Source organism: Podarcis gaigeae, assembly GCF_964106915.1.
Source record: "Podarcis gaigeae genome assembly, chromosome: 3".
In the NCBI taxonomy this organism is placed as follows: domain Eukaryota; kingdom Metazoa; phylum Chordata; class Lepidosauria; order Squamata; family Lacertidae; genus Podarcis; species Podarcis gaigeae.
Genome location: NC_139680.1, coordinates 82079506 through 82098364, shown reverse-complemented (window position 1 = coordinate 82098364; position 18859 = coordinate 82079506). Strand labels below are relative to the sequence as shown.

The window sequence follows — 18859 nt, the reverse complement described above, 5'->3', positions numbered from 1 at the left end:
GAAGTGTCCTCTTGACATATATGACCTTCCTTTGTTTGTAATCTAAGCTGGGAAGATAAACTATGAATTACACTGTTTCCTCACTTTCCCACTCCCTGTCTTGACTTGATTTTGTCTAGCATTTGCAGAAGCTAAAAAGTGGTACTTATGGCATGCGGGGGGGGGGGAGCCCACTCAAAATTGTTGCAAACTTAATAAGAACTCCAAGAATAAGTACTCGATACATCATATGAAAACGTCTTGATGCGTTAATTTTTATTTGTTCAGCAAATCTTGTAATATCCATTACAAACTTTTCAACCTTGTGAGAACAAGGCCTTGACAGAATGTTTTTGTTTTTTAAGCCTGGAACTGTTTTCGTTGGCAGGAAAGAGATAACTTTCCTCATCTCAAGGTCTTGGTGAGCAACATTGATCGCTATGCCTATAACCCTGGAAGGGTATTTGATGTGGTGCCGAAATGCTGCTAGCAGCAAAGTAGATGGTATCATGAAGGAACCTGTAATCCCACATAGTAAATTTTTATCTTTACTATTGCTCAGGGTCTTAAAGCACTTTCAGTTGGTAGCTTTCAACAAGTGAAATCTCTTTTGCTCTCTAATTTAAAGCATAAGTATTGCACCAGAAACAAAAGGAGTGGGTAGTATGCTTTGAAAAATGCTTATCATTAGCATTTCACTGCATTCAGACTTAAGGTTCACTGAATTCGGTCAGTGTCCGAAGTAATTTGCTGTTTTGGCATCGGGGAAATGCTGCTTTAAAAACCCAGTGGGTGCATAGAAGGTAACAATGAAAAATTGGTTTTTAATAGTGGTATACAGTAGAAACGGGACACGGGGGGCACTGTGGCTTAAACCACAGAGCCTAGGACTTGCCGATCAGAAGGTTGGCGGTTCGAATCCCCGCAACGGGGTGAGCTCCTGTTGCTCGGTCCCTGCTCCTGCCAACCTAGCATTTCAAAAGCACGTCAAAGTGTAAGTAGATAAATAGGTACCACTCCGGTGGGAAGGTAAATAGCGTTTCCGTGTGCTGCTCTGGTTCGCCAGAAGCTGCTTAGTCATGCTGGCCACATGACCCGGAAGCCAATAAAGCGAGATGAGCACCGCAACCCCAGAGTCGGCCACGACTGGACCTAATGGTCAGGGGTCCCTTTACCTTTTTATACAGTAGAAGCGGACACTTTAGCAGAAGAATACATTTTAGCAGATTTCACTTAAACATGCAGTGCCTCAGAAGCCAACCCCTGTGTAAATGGGGAGTTGCCTGTATTCTGCAGAAGCACAATTGATATTACAAAGTATGGCTTCTTCTCTCTCTCTCTCTCTCTCTCTCTCTCTCTCTCTCTCTCTTTCTCTAATTTCCATTAACTGAGCAACTTTCTTAAGATGGCATAACTGGTAAAATTGTTAAAGTTGCTAAGAGTGCTGGCTTTTGTCGCCTTTAGGAGAAGTTAAGCTATTCCCACCCACAAAACCCTTTGTGTTTTAGCTACATTACAGCTCATACTGACACTGAAGGAGAGTCTGAGGAAGAAAAAGGATGGATCAGTTCTCCCTCATCTCCTCTGGCACCTGAAGAGAAGATAGAATTATTTAATCTTCTACAGAATGCGGACAGGTTGCATTATGGTTCAGACAATGAGAAAAGGGAGAGCTTCAAACTGCTGCTTGAAAATGAGGAAAAGGTATAAAGGGTCCACGCCACGCAAACATTTCATACTAAAAGCTATAATTCAGTGCGCTATATGTCATTCTCTTTAATGTTTATGTAATGTTAAAATTGGGACGCGGGTGGTGCTGTGGGTTAAACCACAGAGCCTAGGACTTGCCGATCAGAAGGTCAGTGGTTCGAATCCCCGCGACGGGGTGAGCTCCCGTTGCTCAGTCCCTGCTCCTGCCAACCTAGCAGTTTGAAAGCACATCAAAGTGCAAGTAGATAAATAGGGACTGCTCTGGCGGGAAGGTAAACGGTGTTTCCATGCGCTGCTCTGGTTTGGCAGAAGTGGCTTAGTCATGCTGGCCACATGGCCCGGAGAACTGTACACCGGCTCCCTCAGCCAATAAAGCGAGATGAGCGCCGCAACCCCAGAGTCGGCCACGACTGGACCTAACAGTCAGGGGTCCCTTTACCTTTACCTTTTTAATGTTAAAACTAAAGGAGGTACCACAGAAGGTGCCACAGGAAATTATTACAACTCAGTCCTTGCTCTGATAGAAGAATTAGATTTTCTCAGCCACAAAATGTTGTGGCTGGAACACTAAACAAATGTGACATTCCTGCAACATAATTTCTACTTCAGCAGAAGGTGCCTGGATTCTGCACAACAAACTAGCAACAACTCTCCATTTTGTTGGAGGGTAACTGGAAAAAATTATTGATTTGCAGTGGCTGTTTATTTCAAAGCCCTATTTGTTGTTCCTCAGAAGTATCTGGAAAGACCAACAAAAGAAATCAGTGGCTGAATAGAGTGAATTAGAATACAATAAGCTTTAATATGTGCAGAATAACAAGTGAGGGCTAGCATAATAGGCATTTTAGAATCATAGAATCATAGAGTTGGAAGAGACCACAAGGGCCATCGAGTCCAACCCCCTGCCAAGCAGGAAACACCATCAGAGCACTCCTGACATATGGTTGTCAAGCCTCTGCTTAAAGACCTCCAAAGAAGGAGACTCCACCACACTCCTTGGCAGCAAATTCCACTGTTTTAATTTTCATTTTAATTATGGCAAAAGAAATATGTGGTGAAGGCAATCTAATGTATCAAATTCTGTTTACCTGCAGTATAGAAATCATACTGGCTTTCTTTGGAGGCTTGCCCGAGCTTATGGAGACATGTTTGCAATAACCACAGAGGCTGAAGAAAAAAAGGACTATGCATCCAAAGGTCAGCTGAGTTATGTACTGAGCTTATAACACCAGAGGATTAGGTTCCCCTGCTCCAGCCCTGTGTTTCACTTGGGGGATACTGGAGCCAGCAGAAGGGCTGAGCACCAATCCTTTTAAAAAACTATCATGATAGGAGTTTTCTCTTCATACCTGGGTTGTTTTTCAGTTACTAGACACAGTTCTAGGCATGGTTACCCATGTCCCACTAAAATAACTGAGACTTGTTTCAGGGCAAACACGGTTAAGATTAGTGATAATCGTTTTAAGCCAGTTAACCTTTGACCTGGCTTTATAAAGTTCAACATTGTCCATTAATTATTATTTTATTAAATTTATATACCGCCCATCATCCAAAGATCACAGGGTGGCTCACAAACTATAACTAACTATGGTGGAACCATGGAAGCCGAACGCCTGTAAACTCAAACGTTTCGACTCCCGAACGATCGAAAACCGGAAGTGATTGTTCCGGTTTTCGAATGATTTTCTGAAGCCGAATGTCTGGCACGGCTTCCGCAGCTTCCGATTCTGCAGCCAATCGGAAGCCGCGCCTTGGAAGTCGAACGGAATTCCAGAACGGATTCCGTTTGACTTTGAAGGTATGACTGTATTGTTATTTTTATATTGCATATCATGTTCTTCAGCTAATTTGGTCAGGTTTATTGTTATATCATGAATAGTACTTTTATGTTCTGTGATGCATCTTTTGCAGGAAAGCTTGTGAGTGAAAATGCTGTAAACCTGGATCCATCAAGTGCTGAGAGTCACCAGTGGTAAGTCTGAAGGACTTGGATCCATCGAATCAAATCTTTGTTGTTACAGCCAATGACCAGTATTAAGAAAGCAAGAAGTAAATAAACACGAACCACGTAGAACACATTATCCAAATGTGCATAATAGGGTAAAATAAAATCAATAAAAGTAACATAAAATAAACTAAAATAGGCCACACTGAAAGCAATACAGTGGAACCTCTACTTATGTTCATAATCCATTCTGGAGGCCCGTCCGCTGGGCAAAACCAGACGCTAGTAGAGGCGCCGTTGTGCGCGTGCGCATTCGGCGGCAGCATATTTCTGCGCATGCATAGACAGTGGCAGCCGCTTGTGCGCACGCACAGATGGCAGAAGCCGCTTCTGCGCATGTGCAAATTGTGGCAAGCCCAGTGTTTACTTCTGGGTTTGCCGCGGTCGCAACTTGGAACATCCGCGAGAAGAGGCGGATTTAAGTTGAGGTTCCACTGTAGATGCACTTTGATCTGAAGGGAGTTAAAAGGACGTAAAATGCATCTGATCATTCTGGGAATTAATAAAAAGGGGTTCAAAAGATTTGATCTTTCCAGAGTTATAGGGGCACTAGCATTCAGACTCTCTTCCCATTTAAGCATATCTCCCCCCAAAGACAGCATCTTAAAAAGCAGAGACATCACCTTGCCAACAAAGGTCCGTATAGTTAAAGCTATGGTTTTCCCAGTAGTGATGTATGGAAGTGAGAGCTGGACCATAAAGAAGGCTGATCGCCGAAGAATTGATGCTTTTTAATTATGGTGCTGGAGGAGACTCTTGAGAGTCCCATGGACTGCAAGAAGATCAAACCTATCCATTCTTAAGGAAATCAGCCCTGAGTGCTCACAGGAAGGACAAATCCTGAAGCTGAGGCTCCAATACTTTGGCCACCTCATGAGAAGAGAAGACTCCCTGGAAAAGACCCTGATGTTGGGAAAGATGGAGGGCACAAGGAGAAGGGGACGACAGAGGATGAGATGGTTGGACAGTGTTCTCGAAGCTAGCAGCATGAGTTTGACCAAACTGCGGGAGGCAATGGAAGACAGGAGTGCTTGGCGTGCTCTGGTCCATGGGGTCACGAAGAGTCGGACACGACTAAACGACGAAACAACAACAACCCCCCAAATTGCTGAGGGAAGCACATTTAGGCATGCCACTGTGAAGGCTCTGCAATACTTTTGGACCAAGAGACTTGAATTCCTATTGATTGGAACAAATTTCATTCTGTCCTAAAGTGAAAGTGTGGGGAAGGACCTTAGTCCCATGGAGAACACATGTGGGACATAACAGAAGGTCCCAGGTTCAATCTCTGTCATCTCCAGGTAAGACTGGAGAAGATTCCTCCATCTGAAACGATGGAGGCCCACTGCCAGTCAGTGCTAAACTGGATGGACCAGTGCTCTGACTCTCGTATGAGGCAGTTTCCTATATTCCATCTCACTGCATTTTGTACATGCAGAGAATGTGTATACACACACATGTGTGGTAGGAGGTCTCAGCCACTCACATCTTCCCAATATATACAGGAAAATATGTGCAGTTATAACACGTGGGATCCACATGTGTTGTGAATGTTCTTACCTACATGGAACTGAAATGCTGCCTGTTTTATACAGCCTGTATAGCGAACTCCTTGTGTTTTCATCTAAATGCAGAGAAAAGGAGGAGGAAGGACAAACTATGTTTCGAACCTCTGTAAGATCAGGGTCAGCCCACAGTGTCTTGGCACCCGAGAAGGGAAATCTAAATGACATATTGTAGTTAAAACACAGCCCAAAATCAATGGTACCCCAAATCTAATGCTTCACTTTGCCGCCAGCTGTTTCAAAAGTAACGGAAACCTGAGCAGTGGCTTCTGAGTTACTTGCAGATCCCTAGCTGGACCATTAGGTGGCACTTATGGCCCTTCTTTCTCCCTGGCTTCCTCCTATTTCAGAGCCAAGTTGTTTTTATTATGATTTCACAGTCCACCAAGGTTGCCCGTGCTGCTGACAGCTACGTGACTTAAGTGAGCAAGGAGTCTCCCTGTTCATGAGGTTGCAGCCCAAATGCCTCTTGATGACATCCATACATCTCCACCCTTCCCTTTAATTTTGTGTCTGGCACTGCCATCTTTTGTATCTTCCCATGCTTGTGGAAGTCTAGGAATATACTTGAGACATGCAACCTACATGCACAACTCCATTTCCTTCAGAATTATTGTCATGTTTGACATTTTCCCATTCACTTTTCCCTAACTGTATTATTATCCTCCACCAGCGTAATTCTAGGCATGTCTATTCAGAAGTAAGGCCTATTGAGTTCGGTGGGATTTACTCCCCACAAGTGTGTGTGTAGAATTACAGCCAGTTCCTTTTCTAACTGCTCTGAATTATTACCTTCAACCAGTTTCTAGCTTCCCTCCTTTGAAGCTTTATTGGATAGCCTTTTTTAAACTCCAGTTAATTCCCTCTATTTACGCATGCTTTTTCAAACTTTATTTTTGAACCGTGCTGTGTATCATGGACCTAAGATCGGTTTTTAAAAACCACTAGCAACCTTCACAATTATTTATTTCTGATCCTCATGAAATGTCCTCCCTGCAAGGTCTGTGTCTTTATGTTGATTCCGTTCGCTTCAGTAGTCATTGGTCCCTGGTCAGATCCCCCATGCAGCTCACTGCATAGGTTGAATTGTACTACACCAGCAAGTAACATGTGCCTCTTTCATTCATGGACAGTTGTAGTTAGCACATGCATTTGTGATGGGAACAGGATGTTGATCCCTATCCTGATGGTGTTTATCCCTAGTGATTTTACTATGTAGCTTTTAATATCCACCCTTTATATTATAACAGGTATACTGGAAAAAAAATAGTTTGAAACTGTAGAGAAGGCTATGCTTCAGGTTGAATCAGTTAGGAGGGAATAGCTATGAATCTTGAATACACATTTTCTGAGCATATGCCATATCAAAAAGCCATACTTGAACTTCTATGTATTCAATTTACAACCTCAGTTGTCCTTTTTTACTTTTCTTCTATTGATTTGTTCTTATTTAGAGGAACATCTTTTGCGTCATTTTTTTCATAGCTTTGGTTGGAAAAGTAAACAGATGACTACTCTCTATCCAGTATTACTTAAGTAGACTGGGCTAATGCACTTTGCAGCACAATCCTATGCATGTTTACACAGTCCCACTATGTGCAATAGAGCATACATCCTGGCCAGTATTTATAGGATTGCAGTTCTAGAGTTTATTTCAGAGAATGTAGCTGTAATTGATCGTGTTAAATCTTCATTTTACGAACATGTTTTGCTTACCAGAAGTTGATTTAGAGTTTTGCAAACAAATTTGGGTTTTTATGTGTGTTTTTGCATGGAGATAGTGCAGAAGTTACTAATCTATTGCACCTGATCTAAATGACTTTCCTCTATTGAAGACCTCAACTGCTGGAAAATCATTCTCTGCCAGCTCTTAGATTTTTTCCTTGCAAGGATGGGACTAGCTTGTGAGTCATCAAAGCCCTCTGGTCTGGTAGCACCCTAGTGCTGCTAATCATTGCTCCTCAGCTGTAAGCTAGTTGCAATTGACTACCTACATTTCGGGACGCGGGTGGCGCTGTGGGTTAAACCACAGAGCCTAGGACTTGCCCATCAGAAGGTCGGCAGTTCGAATCTCCATGACAGGGTGAGCTCCCGTTGCTCGGTCCCTGCTCCTGCCAACCTAGCAGTTCAAAAGCACCTCAAAGTGCAAGTAGATAAATAGGTACCACTCCGGCGGGAAGGTAAACAGCATTTCTGTGTGCTGCTCTGGTTTGTCAGAAGCGGCTTAGTCATGCTGGCCACATGACCTGGAAGCTGTATGCCAGCTCCCTTGGCCAATAAAGTGAGATGAGCACCGCAACCCCAGAGTCAGCCACGACTGGACCTAATGGTCAGGGATCCCTTTACCTTTACCTACATTTCAGGGATGTGCAATGCTTAGTTGGTATGCTTAGTTCAGTATGTTCTGTCTGCATTGTTAGTGTGGCATAGCCATGTGGGCAGTGTTCCCCTTTCTGCACTTTATTGGTAGCGACACATACACCCTTGTATGTACACTATGATGCTGCATAGTTTGTGCTCCTCAATGCCATTTTAGCACCCTGTGTTGTGTGTGTGCCTGTGTGTGGTTCTTACAGTTTTTGAAGTAGCGCAATTGCGAAATAAAAATAATTTGCTTTCAAATGTTTTCCGCACAGCACCAGATTGCAGCTGAGCTTTTATTTGAGTAAACATGATTACAGATCAGTCTGAAGGTCCCTTGGATTTCACCTTAAAAGGCTTGATCTATGCTGTAGCCAGTTTCACTGGGCCTAATCAGGTTTTGCAACCTGGTTAGAAAACTTGCCAGCTTGATTTCTCCCTGCTTGTTAGTTGCGCCATTCTACCATAGCTCAGTTGCATTTAAAAAAATTAATTAATTACTGCTTGCAGCAAATTTAGAGGGTTACAGTCAGAACCTACGCATCCTATGCTTGGAAGTAAGTCATACTCTTCTTAATGAATCTAATTACTAACTGAAGCAATTCATTAAGGCTATGAACCAGTAGATCAGGGGTCAGAACTTGATAGTGCAGAGCTTTTGCCCTCTATCTGACCACATCAAATTGTGAAGTATTGTGAAATAGTGGGTGGAAGGTGAGGGGGGTCAATATTGAAAGAATTATAGCGTTGTCAGTCACAGGTGCTGGTTTTAGTGTTTAAAATCCTATACAGCTTGGGACCAAGATACCTGAGGTTGGATAATCTCACCCCTGGTATACGTAAAGTGATCACTATGCTCTGCAGGTGAGAGTTTCCTGTAGTAGTAGAAGTAGTAATAATAATAATAATAATAATTAATTTATACCCCACCCATCTGGCTGGGTTTCCCCAGCCACTCTGGGCGACTCCCTGCAGAATATTAAAAACACAATAAAACACCAAACATTAAAAACTTCTCTAAACAGGGCTGCCTTCAGATGTTTTCTAAAAGTCAGATAGTTGTTTATTTCCTTGACATCTGTTGGGAGGGTGATCCACAGGGCAGGCACCACTACTGAGAAGGCCCTCTGCCTGGTTCCCTGTAATCTCCCTTCTCACAGTGAGGGAACCACCAGAAGGTCCTCAGTGCTGGACCTCAGTGCCCGGGCTGAATGATGGGGGTGGAGACGCTCCTTCAGGTATACTGGGCCAGGGCCATTTAGTATCCTGTAGATACTATCTTAGCAGGAGATAATTTCTGCACAGTGTAGTAGTTGGGCCTTTAGTGTTGTAGCACCTACCCTTCGGAATTTCATTCCCTTGCAAAATAGAAAGGCCCTGTCTCTATTGTTTCTTTCAGTACCTCTCCCAACAAGTTGCCTGAGCTGAGATCTTTTTCGTTCTGCATCTGTGTTGCAATTTTTAAAAAGAGGTTTTTAACATATTTTGTCGCTTACTGTTTTGCAGCCCTGGGCTCCTTTAGAAAGAAGGGTGGTTTAAAATTTTAATAAACAAATAAATAGGTATCATCTAGAGACATTTATGTGACATTACTTCTAGCATTAATTCTCAGAAGGGCCCTTTCCTACAGCCATGTCATTTTCTCTTTGTGTGTGTTTTTAGGGTAAAATTTCTTTTTTAAGTAATTAAAGTTTGTGCCCCTGAAGAACAGCAAAACTCATGTAGCTCTTTAAATGAAAAATTAAGTGAGAAATGCCAGTAATGCTACCATCTTTTCTTCCAGCAGTGTTCCCTTTTTAAACACAGATCTTTTCTTCTGTTTCTTTGCTCTTCTGTTCCCAAACTCTCTTGGCTTCTTTCCCTGAGCCTCCACCTCTCCTACCTGCTCCCCTGGCTAATTTCTTTCCCTGAAATGGAAATGTAGTTTGTTTCTGTACTTACCTTCTTCCATGCTGCCACATATACAGTGGTACCCCGGGTTACAGACACTTCAGGTTACATACGCTTCAGGTTACAGACTCCACTAACCCAGAAATAATACCTCAGGTTAAGAACTTTGCTTCAGGATGAGAACAGAAATCGTGTGGCGGCAGTAGGAGGCCCCATTAGCTAAAGTGGTGCTTCAGGTCAAGAACAGTTTTAGGTTAAGAACGAACCTCCAGAACAAATTAAGTTCTTAACCCGAGGTACCACTGTATCTTTGAACTTGCTTTTTATTTACAAGGGTGTAGCAAATGTGCAGCAAATGTGCAGCAAATGTATACCTCCCCTTCAAAGGCTCCCTCCCCCCTTTCTTATTGGGGGCAGATACGATTGCAACTAGCGTGACTTTTGCACCGAGAAAAATAAGCAGCTTGTTATTTGTCTAGAAAGGCCTTTACATGTAAAAGTATCACCCTTAACTAGTGTAACCCAGCACCTTTCTTCCCTTGTCACGCACAGACTTGGAGATACTGTGAAAACCTGGGATTAGCTTGTTTGCATTTCATTGTTTTCTTTTCTAGCTGCAATCCGTTTAGCTATGGTATGCTGAGTTTATCTGATTAGCACCTAATGAGCCAAAGGGTTTTGGAGAGAAAATGTTGCCTGCATTTCTGCAAATTATGGGAATTTAAGTTTGTAGTACCCTTTTCTCATCCAAATAGTTGAAATTCCTTTATCTTTCCTGCTTAGGACTGCCAACACTTTTCATTATTGTTATTTGAAATGCCAGTTTTGAAAGATCTTCCATAGCATCATAAATCATCTCTTTTAGGATACCCTGAATTTATTCTGCATAAGGAAAATGCAGAGTAGTTGAAATCTGTGTTGCGCTGTCCATGCACTGCTCTATCCATACTGATGAGAAAGATGTCCTCCCTCTTGTTGCAGCTGTCATAAGCCACTTGTGGTATGAACCTTGAATAGTGTATAAAAGCAGCTGGAGTCAAAACTGATTCAAAGCCATCAGGGTCATGACAGACAATATAAAGATGAACAATTTATACCCCACACTTCTAGTTATTTTGTCTTGGCATATGGGATCTACACATTTACTCACAAGTTACTGATTAATCGATTAAGGCTATGGTCCAAAGGACACTCAAGCAGTAAGTCTTATTGAACTTAATGGGACTGACTTCTAACTAGTCCACATCCTTCAGATTGCATTGCACACGAACAAAGCAATTGTTTTGAACAAGAAAGAAACCCTTCTTTGTTTTTAGATTATGCCCTTACAAGTCACAGCAGTCTCTGTGAGAGAGAGGAGAAAGAATGCCTCTTCTAAAATGAAACACTATTCCTTTATTTTTTGTACTGAAAATTATTGAACAATTACTTTAAAATTCTTTAGTACTTTTTGCCCATCGAAAGGCTTAAATGAAATAATAGACTAAACATTACAGCTTTGCTTAAAAGATCTGGATGGGCTTTAGTCAGTTTTGACTACAAGCTGCATTTAAACTGGTTTTGCCTCTGTGCTTTTCCTCACATGAGGATCTTAGCCAGGCTGGCATTATTGTGATTAAAATGATCATCAATGTTTTGATATTTCTGTCTCTTTCCTTGCTGCTTCCTGTTCAGGTTTGCAATGATGTGTGGCTACATGTCTCAGTTTGAAAGTGTGCAGAACAAAATCAGGAATGGCTATCTCTTTAAGGTATGTTTTTGGTAGCTTTGTTAAGCTGCTGCTATTATTAAATTACTTCCTCCTGACAGCTTTGAAGACAGTGTTTAGAGTAAAAGTAACTGCCTGGGGGGCATGCTTCAGTGCCAGGATTATGCTGAGGAGATGAGATTATTTTTGTATGCTCCTACCAGACATAATGAAGTAGCTTTCAAACTGAAGAAGATTTAAGTAGGACTTTGTGAACCAGCCGTTCAATTTTTGTCTGAATTTCCAAAGAACAGCATGAGATAGGGAAAGAAGTGCATAATTATGTGTTTGTATAAAAAAAACAACCCTCATTTACTCTTGGTTTACATTAACACTCTGAGGTCTGCTTGTGTCTGTTGATTCACTGCTGATGGAGTTTAAATGCAGGGCTGCTACTGATTTTAATTAAAGCAGTATTTCACCCTTACTTGGTTATTGAGAAGACATTACTTGTTGTATTCTAAACTTTAGAGTTAATAGGCCATGTGTGTTGGATAATGCTTGTTTGAGGCTTCTTCTTGATACAAATATGACTTTGGACAACTATATTTACAGAGTGCCAGGACAAAAGGGAAATGGTCCACTTTGTGAACTTGAGCCTATAGCCAGGCAAAGGAAAGTTCATTTTGGTCTTCTTTCTTACAGGAGCATCTAGACAAAGCTATTGAGCTTAAGCCGCAAGACCCTTTTTTATATTATCTAACTGGAAGATGGTGCTATGAAGTAAGTGATCCCCAAGTCCTTTTACTCAGCAGAAGCCCTGTGAAGCTTACTTAAATTTGAGCAATTTTACTTCTGTTTTCCGAGAGGAGTTGAGTGTGTGAAGCTTTCTGTTTGAGAGCCATGCCACCTAGCCTAGTATGCTCTCCACTGAGTGGCAACAGAATCCAGACTCTTCTGCATGCAAAGTTCTGCCACTGAGCTCTGAGCATAGCTGTCAACTTACAGATTTGAAAATAAGAGACCAGCAGCCTCAAAAATAAGGGACCAGCAGCCAAAATAAGGGATTTTAGTCAACCGGCTGAAATACGAAGTTAAAAGGGACCAGATAATTTGGGAGAGCAGCGCCAGTTTTTAGCCCTTTGTTGCTGCTCAAGACACCAGCTGATGAAACACTGCAATAAAATAACTACAAGCAGCAACCACTTTTCGCGCAAAATGAAGTCCAAGCTACTGTATCTTTTCTGTATCTTTTCTCTCGTGCTCCATGTGCAGCTCTCAGTTCCATCAGGCGGGGTGGGAGGAAGGGGGGGGGAATAGTGCCTGAAGTAAACCCGCAGATAAGACCATCTATGTTAGTCTACCACTACAAATCTATGGGAAAAGCACTTGCGGTCCTTCCTCCGCTTTCCCCCTCTATGGTTAGCCCATGGAACACCTGCCCGCGCCTCCACCGCCTCCTCCTCCTCTCTCTGAACTGCTTTCTCTATGGTTGCCCTCGCTCTCCTCTCAAGGCTCCTCAGTCCCGGTGCGGAGGGGCTCCCGGGGGCCGAGGCTGGTGAGAGGAGGCCGGAGGGGGGCAGGGCGGGCAGCCAAGCAACACAGTTGGAGCCTCCCTCCTCCCTGGCCGGCAGGGAGGGAGGGAGCAGAGCTACTTCCTTTGAAACTTAAGGGACATCATCAAAAGGGACAGCAGCGGGTCACGGCGCTGGGATAAGGGAGTTTCCCGCCAAATAAGTGACTGTTGACAGCTATGGCTCTGAGTCTATCCTAATGAAGTTTGTAAAGTGTGCCTGTGGCAGGGGATCTGTTTTATTTTATTTAGAGGATTGATCATTTTCTTTTCAATTCAAAATTCTCAAAGGGACAAAATCGAATACAATATAAAAACAGCAGAATCCAAGCAAACAAGAAAATACAAGGGGGCAAGTTGCAACTGCTAGAACAAAACAAAACACAAAGCAGTAGGTGCTAAACATGCACTTGAAGAGGCAATAACTTGGATCTGGAAGAAGAAGCTGGGGTTCCAAAGCTTAAGGGCAGGATGCATGATGAGGCTGACAAATATGGGACCAAGACCCCACCGTCCTCCTTGCCCTGGGAAGATGTCTGTCTCCCTCTGACGAACGTAGATGAGCCCTAGCTCACCTCTCCACTTGAAGTTTCAGAGTACTGTGTTTCTATGCTGCTTTGAGTGCCTTCAATGCCCAGAGCAGATACTGGGAAGATAATTGCACCTTCCCCAGCTCCTAACTAGACTGCAGGACTGAGGTTTAGACTTCTAAAAAGTAGTGGAATAATAAAAAAAGGTAGCAGTAGTATTCTCTTCTTCATACCCATATTTAGTGTTTGCGTATCTTTTCAAAAAGGATGTAAGCTTTAAATCTACCAAGCATACTTCTGCTTGGACCTGAAAGCCATTAGTAATAAAGACATAAATATGCCAGACTTTCCTGTTCTTTTCACAAAAGAGAACATGCAATTTATGAGTAGCATCTCTGTTTCATGTTATTTAACTTTACCTCGGACATCACTCTACTTTGAGACTGAAATGGTATCCAAGATAAGAGAACTTCATATCCAAGTTGGAAAGGAGCCAAAACACTGAAGATAATAGAGAGTTGAATCCCTGGACAAAAAAGCTGATGAGCAAACATTTAAAATCGATCAAAACACAGAATGTCTAAATAGATTAACTGGACAAGTGGCACAGAATACACAAGCAATTGGAGAATTGAAGGAGGCTACAGGTGAAAATCGGAAATTGGCTGAAGATGCTAGCCAAAGACTTGGAAAGCTAGAAAAAGAGGTGAGACCACTCAGTAAACAAGTAGGAGAACACCAGACCTACCTTTCTATGATTGAATTACGGAACAGGGAGACTAATTTAAGGATTAGGTCGGTCCCAGAAGTGGAAGAAGACAACTTAGCTGAGTTTCTGACCAAAATATTTTCCAAGTTTTGGAACCTAGAAGAAAAAGACTTTAAAATTGTATCAGCTTTTAGGCTTGGAAGACTTACAAAGAAAGACAAACCCAGAGACTGTTTGATAACATTGAGATCAAAGGAGGAAAGGGACAAGATCCTGGGTCTGCACTACGGAAAGTCACTGGACATCTTGGACAAAAGAACTGAAATTTACAAGGACATTCCTAAACAACTTTTGGATCTTAGATCTGAGTACTTGGAACTAGCAAGACTGCTGAGGAGCAACTCAATCATCTTCAGGTGGGACTTTCCTCAAGGATTATCGTTTACTTTCAGAGGGAAGAAGATTAAAATTAGAACATTGGAAGACAGAGACAAATTTCTAAACGTGTACGGAGAGGACCTTCAAAAAGGACTTGAATTACCACCAGGGCCAGGAGCACCAGAGGCACCGGCACCCTCGGATTCTGAAGACCCAGCCAATAAGGTACCACTCCCAGAAAAATAACCAGATTTATCCAGGATGTCTCTGCAACTGTTGAGTTGGAATATAAATGGCTGCAATATTCCGGAAAAAAGGAGGAAAATTTTTCATATATTAAAAAAGGAACAATTGGACATTATTTGCCTACAAGAAACACATGTGACTAGGCTCCATAGAAAAGTGTTAATAAATAAAAGACTTGGTCAGGAATTTATATCTTCAGACACAGTAAAGAAGAGAGGCGTGGTGATTTATGCAAAAGAGAGCCTGTCACCCAAATTTCTATTTAAAGATGAACATGGAAGAATTTTGGCAATTGAAATACAACACCAAGGAGAGAAGATTTTGCTATTAGGAATTTATGCACCAAACGAAGGAAAATCGGAATTTTATAAGAAGTTGCATGAGACTATGCTGGAGTATCTGGACTATGACAACATCATTATGATGGGAGACATGAACGGAGTCGTATCAACTTACATGAATAAGTCACAAAGCCAAAATGTTACGAAAGATGGCAGACTACCAAAGACCTTTTTCGAAATGACAGACAATATGGACTGGATTGACATTTGGAGAACAAAGAACCCCTTGGGAAAAGAAGGAACATTCTTCTCTGAAGCCCAGCTGACTTGGACAAGAATCGACCAAATATGGATAACTAGAGGTCTGGCACCCAAGGTCAGGAAAGTGGAAATCTGCCCAAAGACCTGCTCCGACCATAATGCATTGAAAATGGATTTGACACTTCTACCAACCGGTTCCTTTAGATGGAAGATGAATGACAATTTGTTTAGAGATCAGGAGATCATCAAGAAGGCCCAAAAAGTTTTGAAGGACTATTTTGAGATAAACATGAGCACTACGGTGGAAAAAAGAATCATTTGGGACGCAAGCAAGGCTGTGATGAGGGGGTTCTTGATACAACAGAATGCTGTTAAAAAAAGAACACAAAATGAGAGGAAAGACAAGATTTTGGAGAAAATCAAAGAGTTAGAGAAGAAGTTAAGATCGAATCCGAAGTCACAGCCGATTCTGAGAGAAATTAAACTCCATCAGGCACAATATTCCAAACTGATGAACCAGGAAATAGAATGGAAGATCAAACTAATGAGACAAAAAACTTTCGAATCAGCAAATAAATGTGGGAAACTGCTGGCTTGGCAGTTGAAGAAGAGACAAAAGTTAAACGTAGTCACAAACTTGGAAATTGAAGGAAGAAACATTCAGAACCCCGTGGAGATTAGAAAGTGTTTTCAGAAATATTTCAAAAAACTTTATACTCAAGGGCCGCAGAATGAGGCTAAGATTAAACAATTTTTGGAAAAAAACGGACTTAAAAAGCTTTCACAAGAAAATAGATCACTCCTGAACAGCAAAATAACACGACAAGAGATTGAACAAGCCATTCAGAACATGAAATTGGGCAAATCTCCAGGGCCAGACGGCTTGACCTCCAAGTATTATAAGACATTGAAAGATTATCTGATACAACCATTGATGGAGGTCAGCAACGAAATTATGGAGGGAAAGAAGGCGCCGGAATCGTGGAAGGAAGCCTTCATCACATTGATACCAAAATCGGAAACTGAGAAGACACAACTTAAGAACTACCGTCCCATCTCCCTTTTAAATGTGGATTATAAAATATTTGCAGATATTTTGGCAAGCAGACTTAAAAGAGTCTTAAATGAAGTAATTCACAAAGATCAGGCAGGCTTTCTCCCAGGTAGACATGTTTGCCAACACAAGGAACATCATTGACATTTTGGAACTTTTGCAAACAAACATAAATACAAAAGCAGTGTTAATTTTTATAGACGCGGAGAAGGCCTTTGACAATATCTCTTGGAAATTTATGAAGGGGAATTTAAAAAAAATGGGAGTGGGACGGGGTTTTGAAAATGGGATTGATGCAATATATTCAGAACAAAAGGCTAAATTGATAGTTAACAATGTGGTTACAGAAGAGTTTAAAATTGAAAAAGGTACACGACAAGGCTGCCCGATTTCCCCTCTGTTATTCATTTCGGTCCTGGAGGTGCTCTTGAATAGGATTAGAGGGGACCGGTTGGTGCAAGGGATTCAGGTCGGAGCGAAACAATATAAACTTAAAGCTTTTGCAGATGACCTAGTCTTGACCTTGCAGGAGCCAGAATCTAGTACAAAAAGAGTATTACAACTGATTCAAGACTTTGGTCGGGTGGCGGGATTTAAACTAAATAAACAGAAAACCAAGGTGTTGGGGAAAAACTTGACAGATACAGAGTCAGAACGGTTTCAGAGAGAAACAGAACTAACTGTGGTTAAAAAAGTAAAGTACCTAGGGGTAAACATAACAGCAAAAAATCTGAGTCTATTTAAGGATAATTATGAAAAATGTTGGTCTGAAATTAAGAGAGACTTGGACAGTTGGTCAAAATTGAAGCTTTCTTTGTTAGGCCGAATTGCTGCTATTAAGATGAATGTATTGCCAAAGATGTTGTTCTTGTTTCAAACATTGCAAATTGTGGACAAGACGGAGTGTTTCCGGAAGTGGCAGAGAGATATTTCTAAATTTGTCTGGCAGGGCAAAAAGCCCAGAATTAAGTATAAGATATTAACTGATGCGAAAGAAAGAGGGGGCTTCGCCCTGCCAGACTTAAAATTGTACTATGAAGCCGCAGCTTTCTGCTGGCTAAAAGACTGGCTACTTCTTGAAGACACTGATGTGTTGGATTTGGAAGGTTTTAACAATGCTTTTGGCTGGCATGCATACTTATGGTATGACAAAGTTAAGATCAATAAGGCCTTTAAGAACCATATTGTCAGGAAAGCAGTATTTAATGTCTGGACAAAATACAAAGACTTATTGGAAAACAAAACTCCGAGGTGGCTGTCCCCTCTGGAAGCCAAGGCCCGAAAAAGACCCAATATGGAGGCCAAATGGCCAAAATATTGGGAAATATTAGAAAAAGACGGTGACAATTGGAAATTGCAGAGTTTGGAGAAAATGGAGGATAAAGTGCGAGACTGGTTACATTACGCCCAGATTAAAGAAGTTTTTAAAAATGACAAAAAACTAGGGTTCCAGGTGGAGAAATCGAAGTTGGAGACAGAACTGTTAGAACCAAAGACTAAGGTACTATCAAGAATGTATAACCTGCTGTTAAAATGGAATACACAAGACGAACTGGTTAAATCTGCTATGATAAAGTGGGCACAGGATATTGGGCATAACATTATGTTTGAGGACTGGGAAAGGTTGTGGACCACAGGGCTGAACTTCACTGCATGTAATGCTTTGAAGGAAAATGTAATGAAAATGATATATAGATGGTACATGACCCCAGTTAAACTTGCCAAAATATACCATTCGTCTGATAATAAATGTTGGAAATGTAAGGAAAATGAAGGAACATTCTTTCACCTCTGGTGGACCTGCCCTAAAGTGAAGGCCTTCTGGGAAATGATATATAATGAGCTGAAAAAGGTATTTAAGTATACCTTCACCAAGAAACCAGAGGCCTTCCTCTTGGGTATTGTCGGCCAGGGGGTGTTAAAGAAGGATCGAACATTCTTTATGTATGCAACAACAGCAGCAAGGATACTTATTGCCAAGAACTGGAAGACTCAAGATCTACCCACACTGGAAGAATGGCAGATGCAGCTGATAGACTATATGCAACTGGCAGAGATGACCGGCAGAATCCGTGACCTGGGAGAAGAAAGGATGGAAGAAGATTGGAAGAAATTTAAAACTTATTTACAAAAATATTGTAATTTGATTGAATGTTAAGAAGGATGCTTGATCATAAATAATTGGCCACCACTAAACTAGATTGAAATTAGATGATAAGTGAGATTAAGGAAAAGACAAATCCTTTGGGAGAACTATTTGATCATATTTAAATGAGTGGATATAAGACTGAAAACAAGATGATAATTTGCCTGGAAAAACTTTTTAACAATGTAAGTGGGAGCGGGAGACGTGAGGAAGTCCAAATGAGTTATGGAATTTTGTGTATGACATAAGCATTGTTGTTTGTTATTTATGCTTTTTTCTTATAAAAATCTTTAATAAATATCTATATATATAAAAAAGATAATAATCTTACTCTTATCAAGTAATCTAGACAGAATATCTCAAGAGAGAAAAATATACGTGAAGCAAGGAATTAGATGAAATCTGGGATCAATTAAAACTCAGGGAAGCAGAATTCCATACACTATGTTAATTGCATAGGCAGACAATTGATTCAGAGCAACTA

At 41.4% G+C, this 18859-nt stretch overlaps 1 protein-coding gene across 2 annotated transcripts in view; it reads left to right on the top strand.

The window, feature by feature from the left end:
• Positions 1–18859, top strand: part of RMDN2 (regulator of microtubule dynamics 2) — a 36197-nt gene that overhangs the window by 7596 nt on the left and 9742 nt on the right. For both annotated transcript variants that reach the window (XM_083732645.1, XM_083732646.1), the window contains 5 exons: positions 1488–1683; positions 2784–2886; positions 3601–3661; positions 11185–11260; positions 11903–11980. In XM_083732645.1, coding sequence (XP_083588771.1) covers positions 1488–1683; positions 2784–2886; positions 3601–3661; positions 11185–11260; positions 11903–11980 — 514 coding nt within the window. The remainder of the gene's footprint in view (positions 1–1487; positions 1684–2783; positions 2887–3600; positions 3662–11184; positions 11261–11902; positions 11981–18859) is intronic.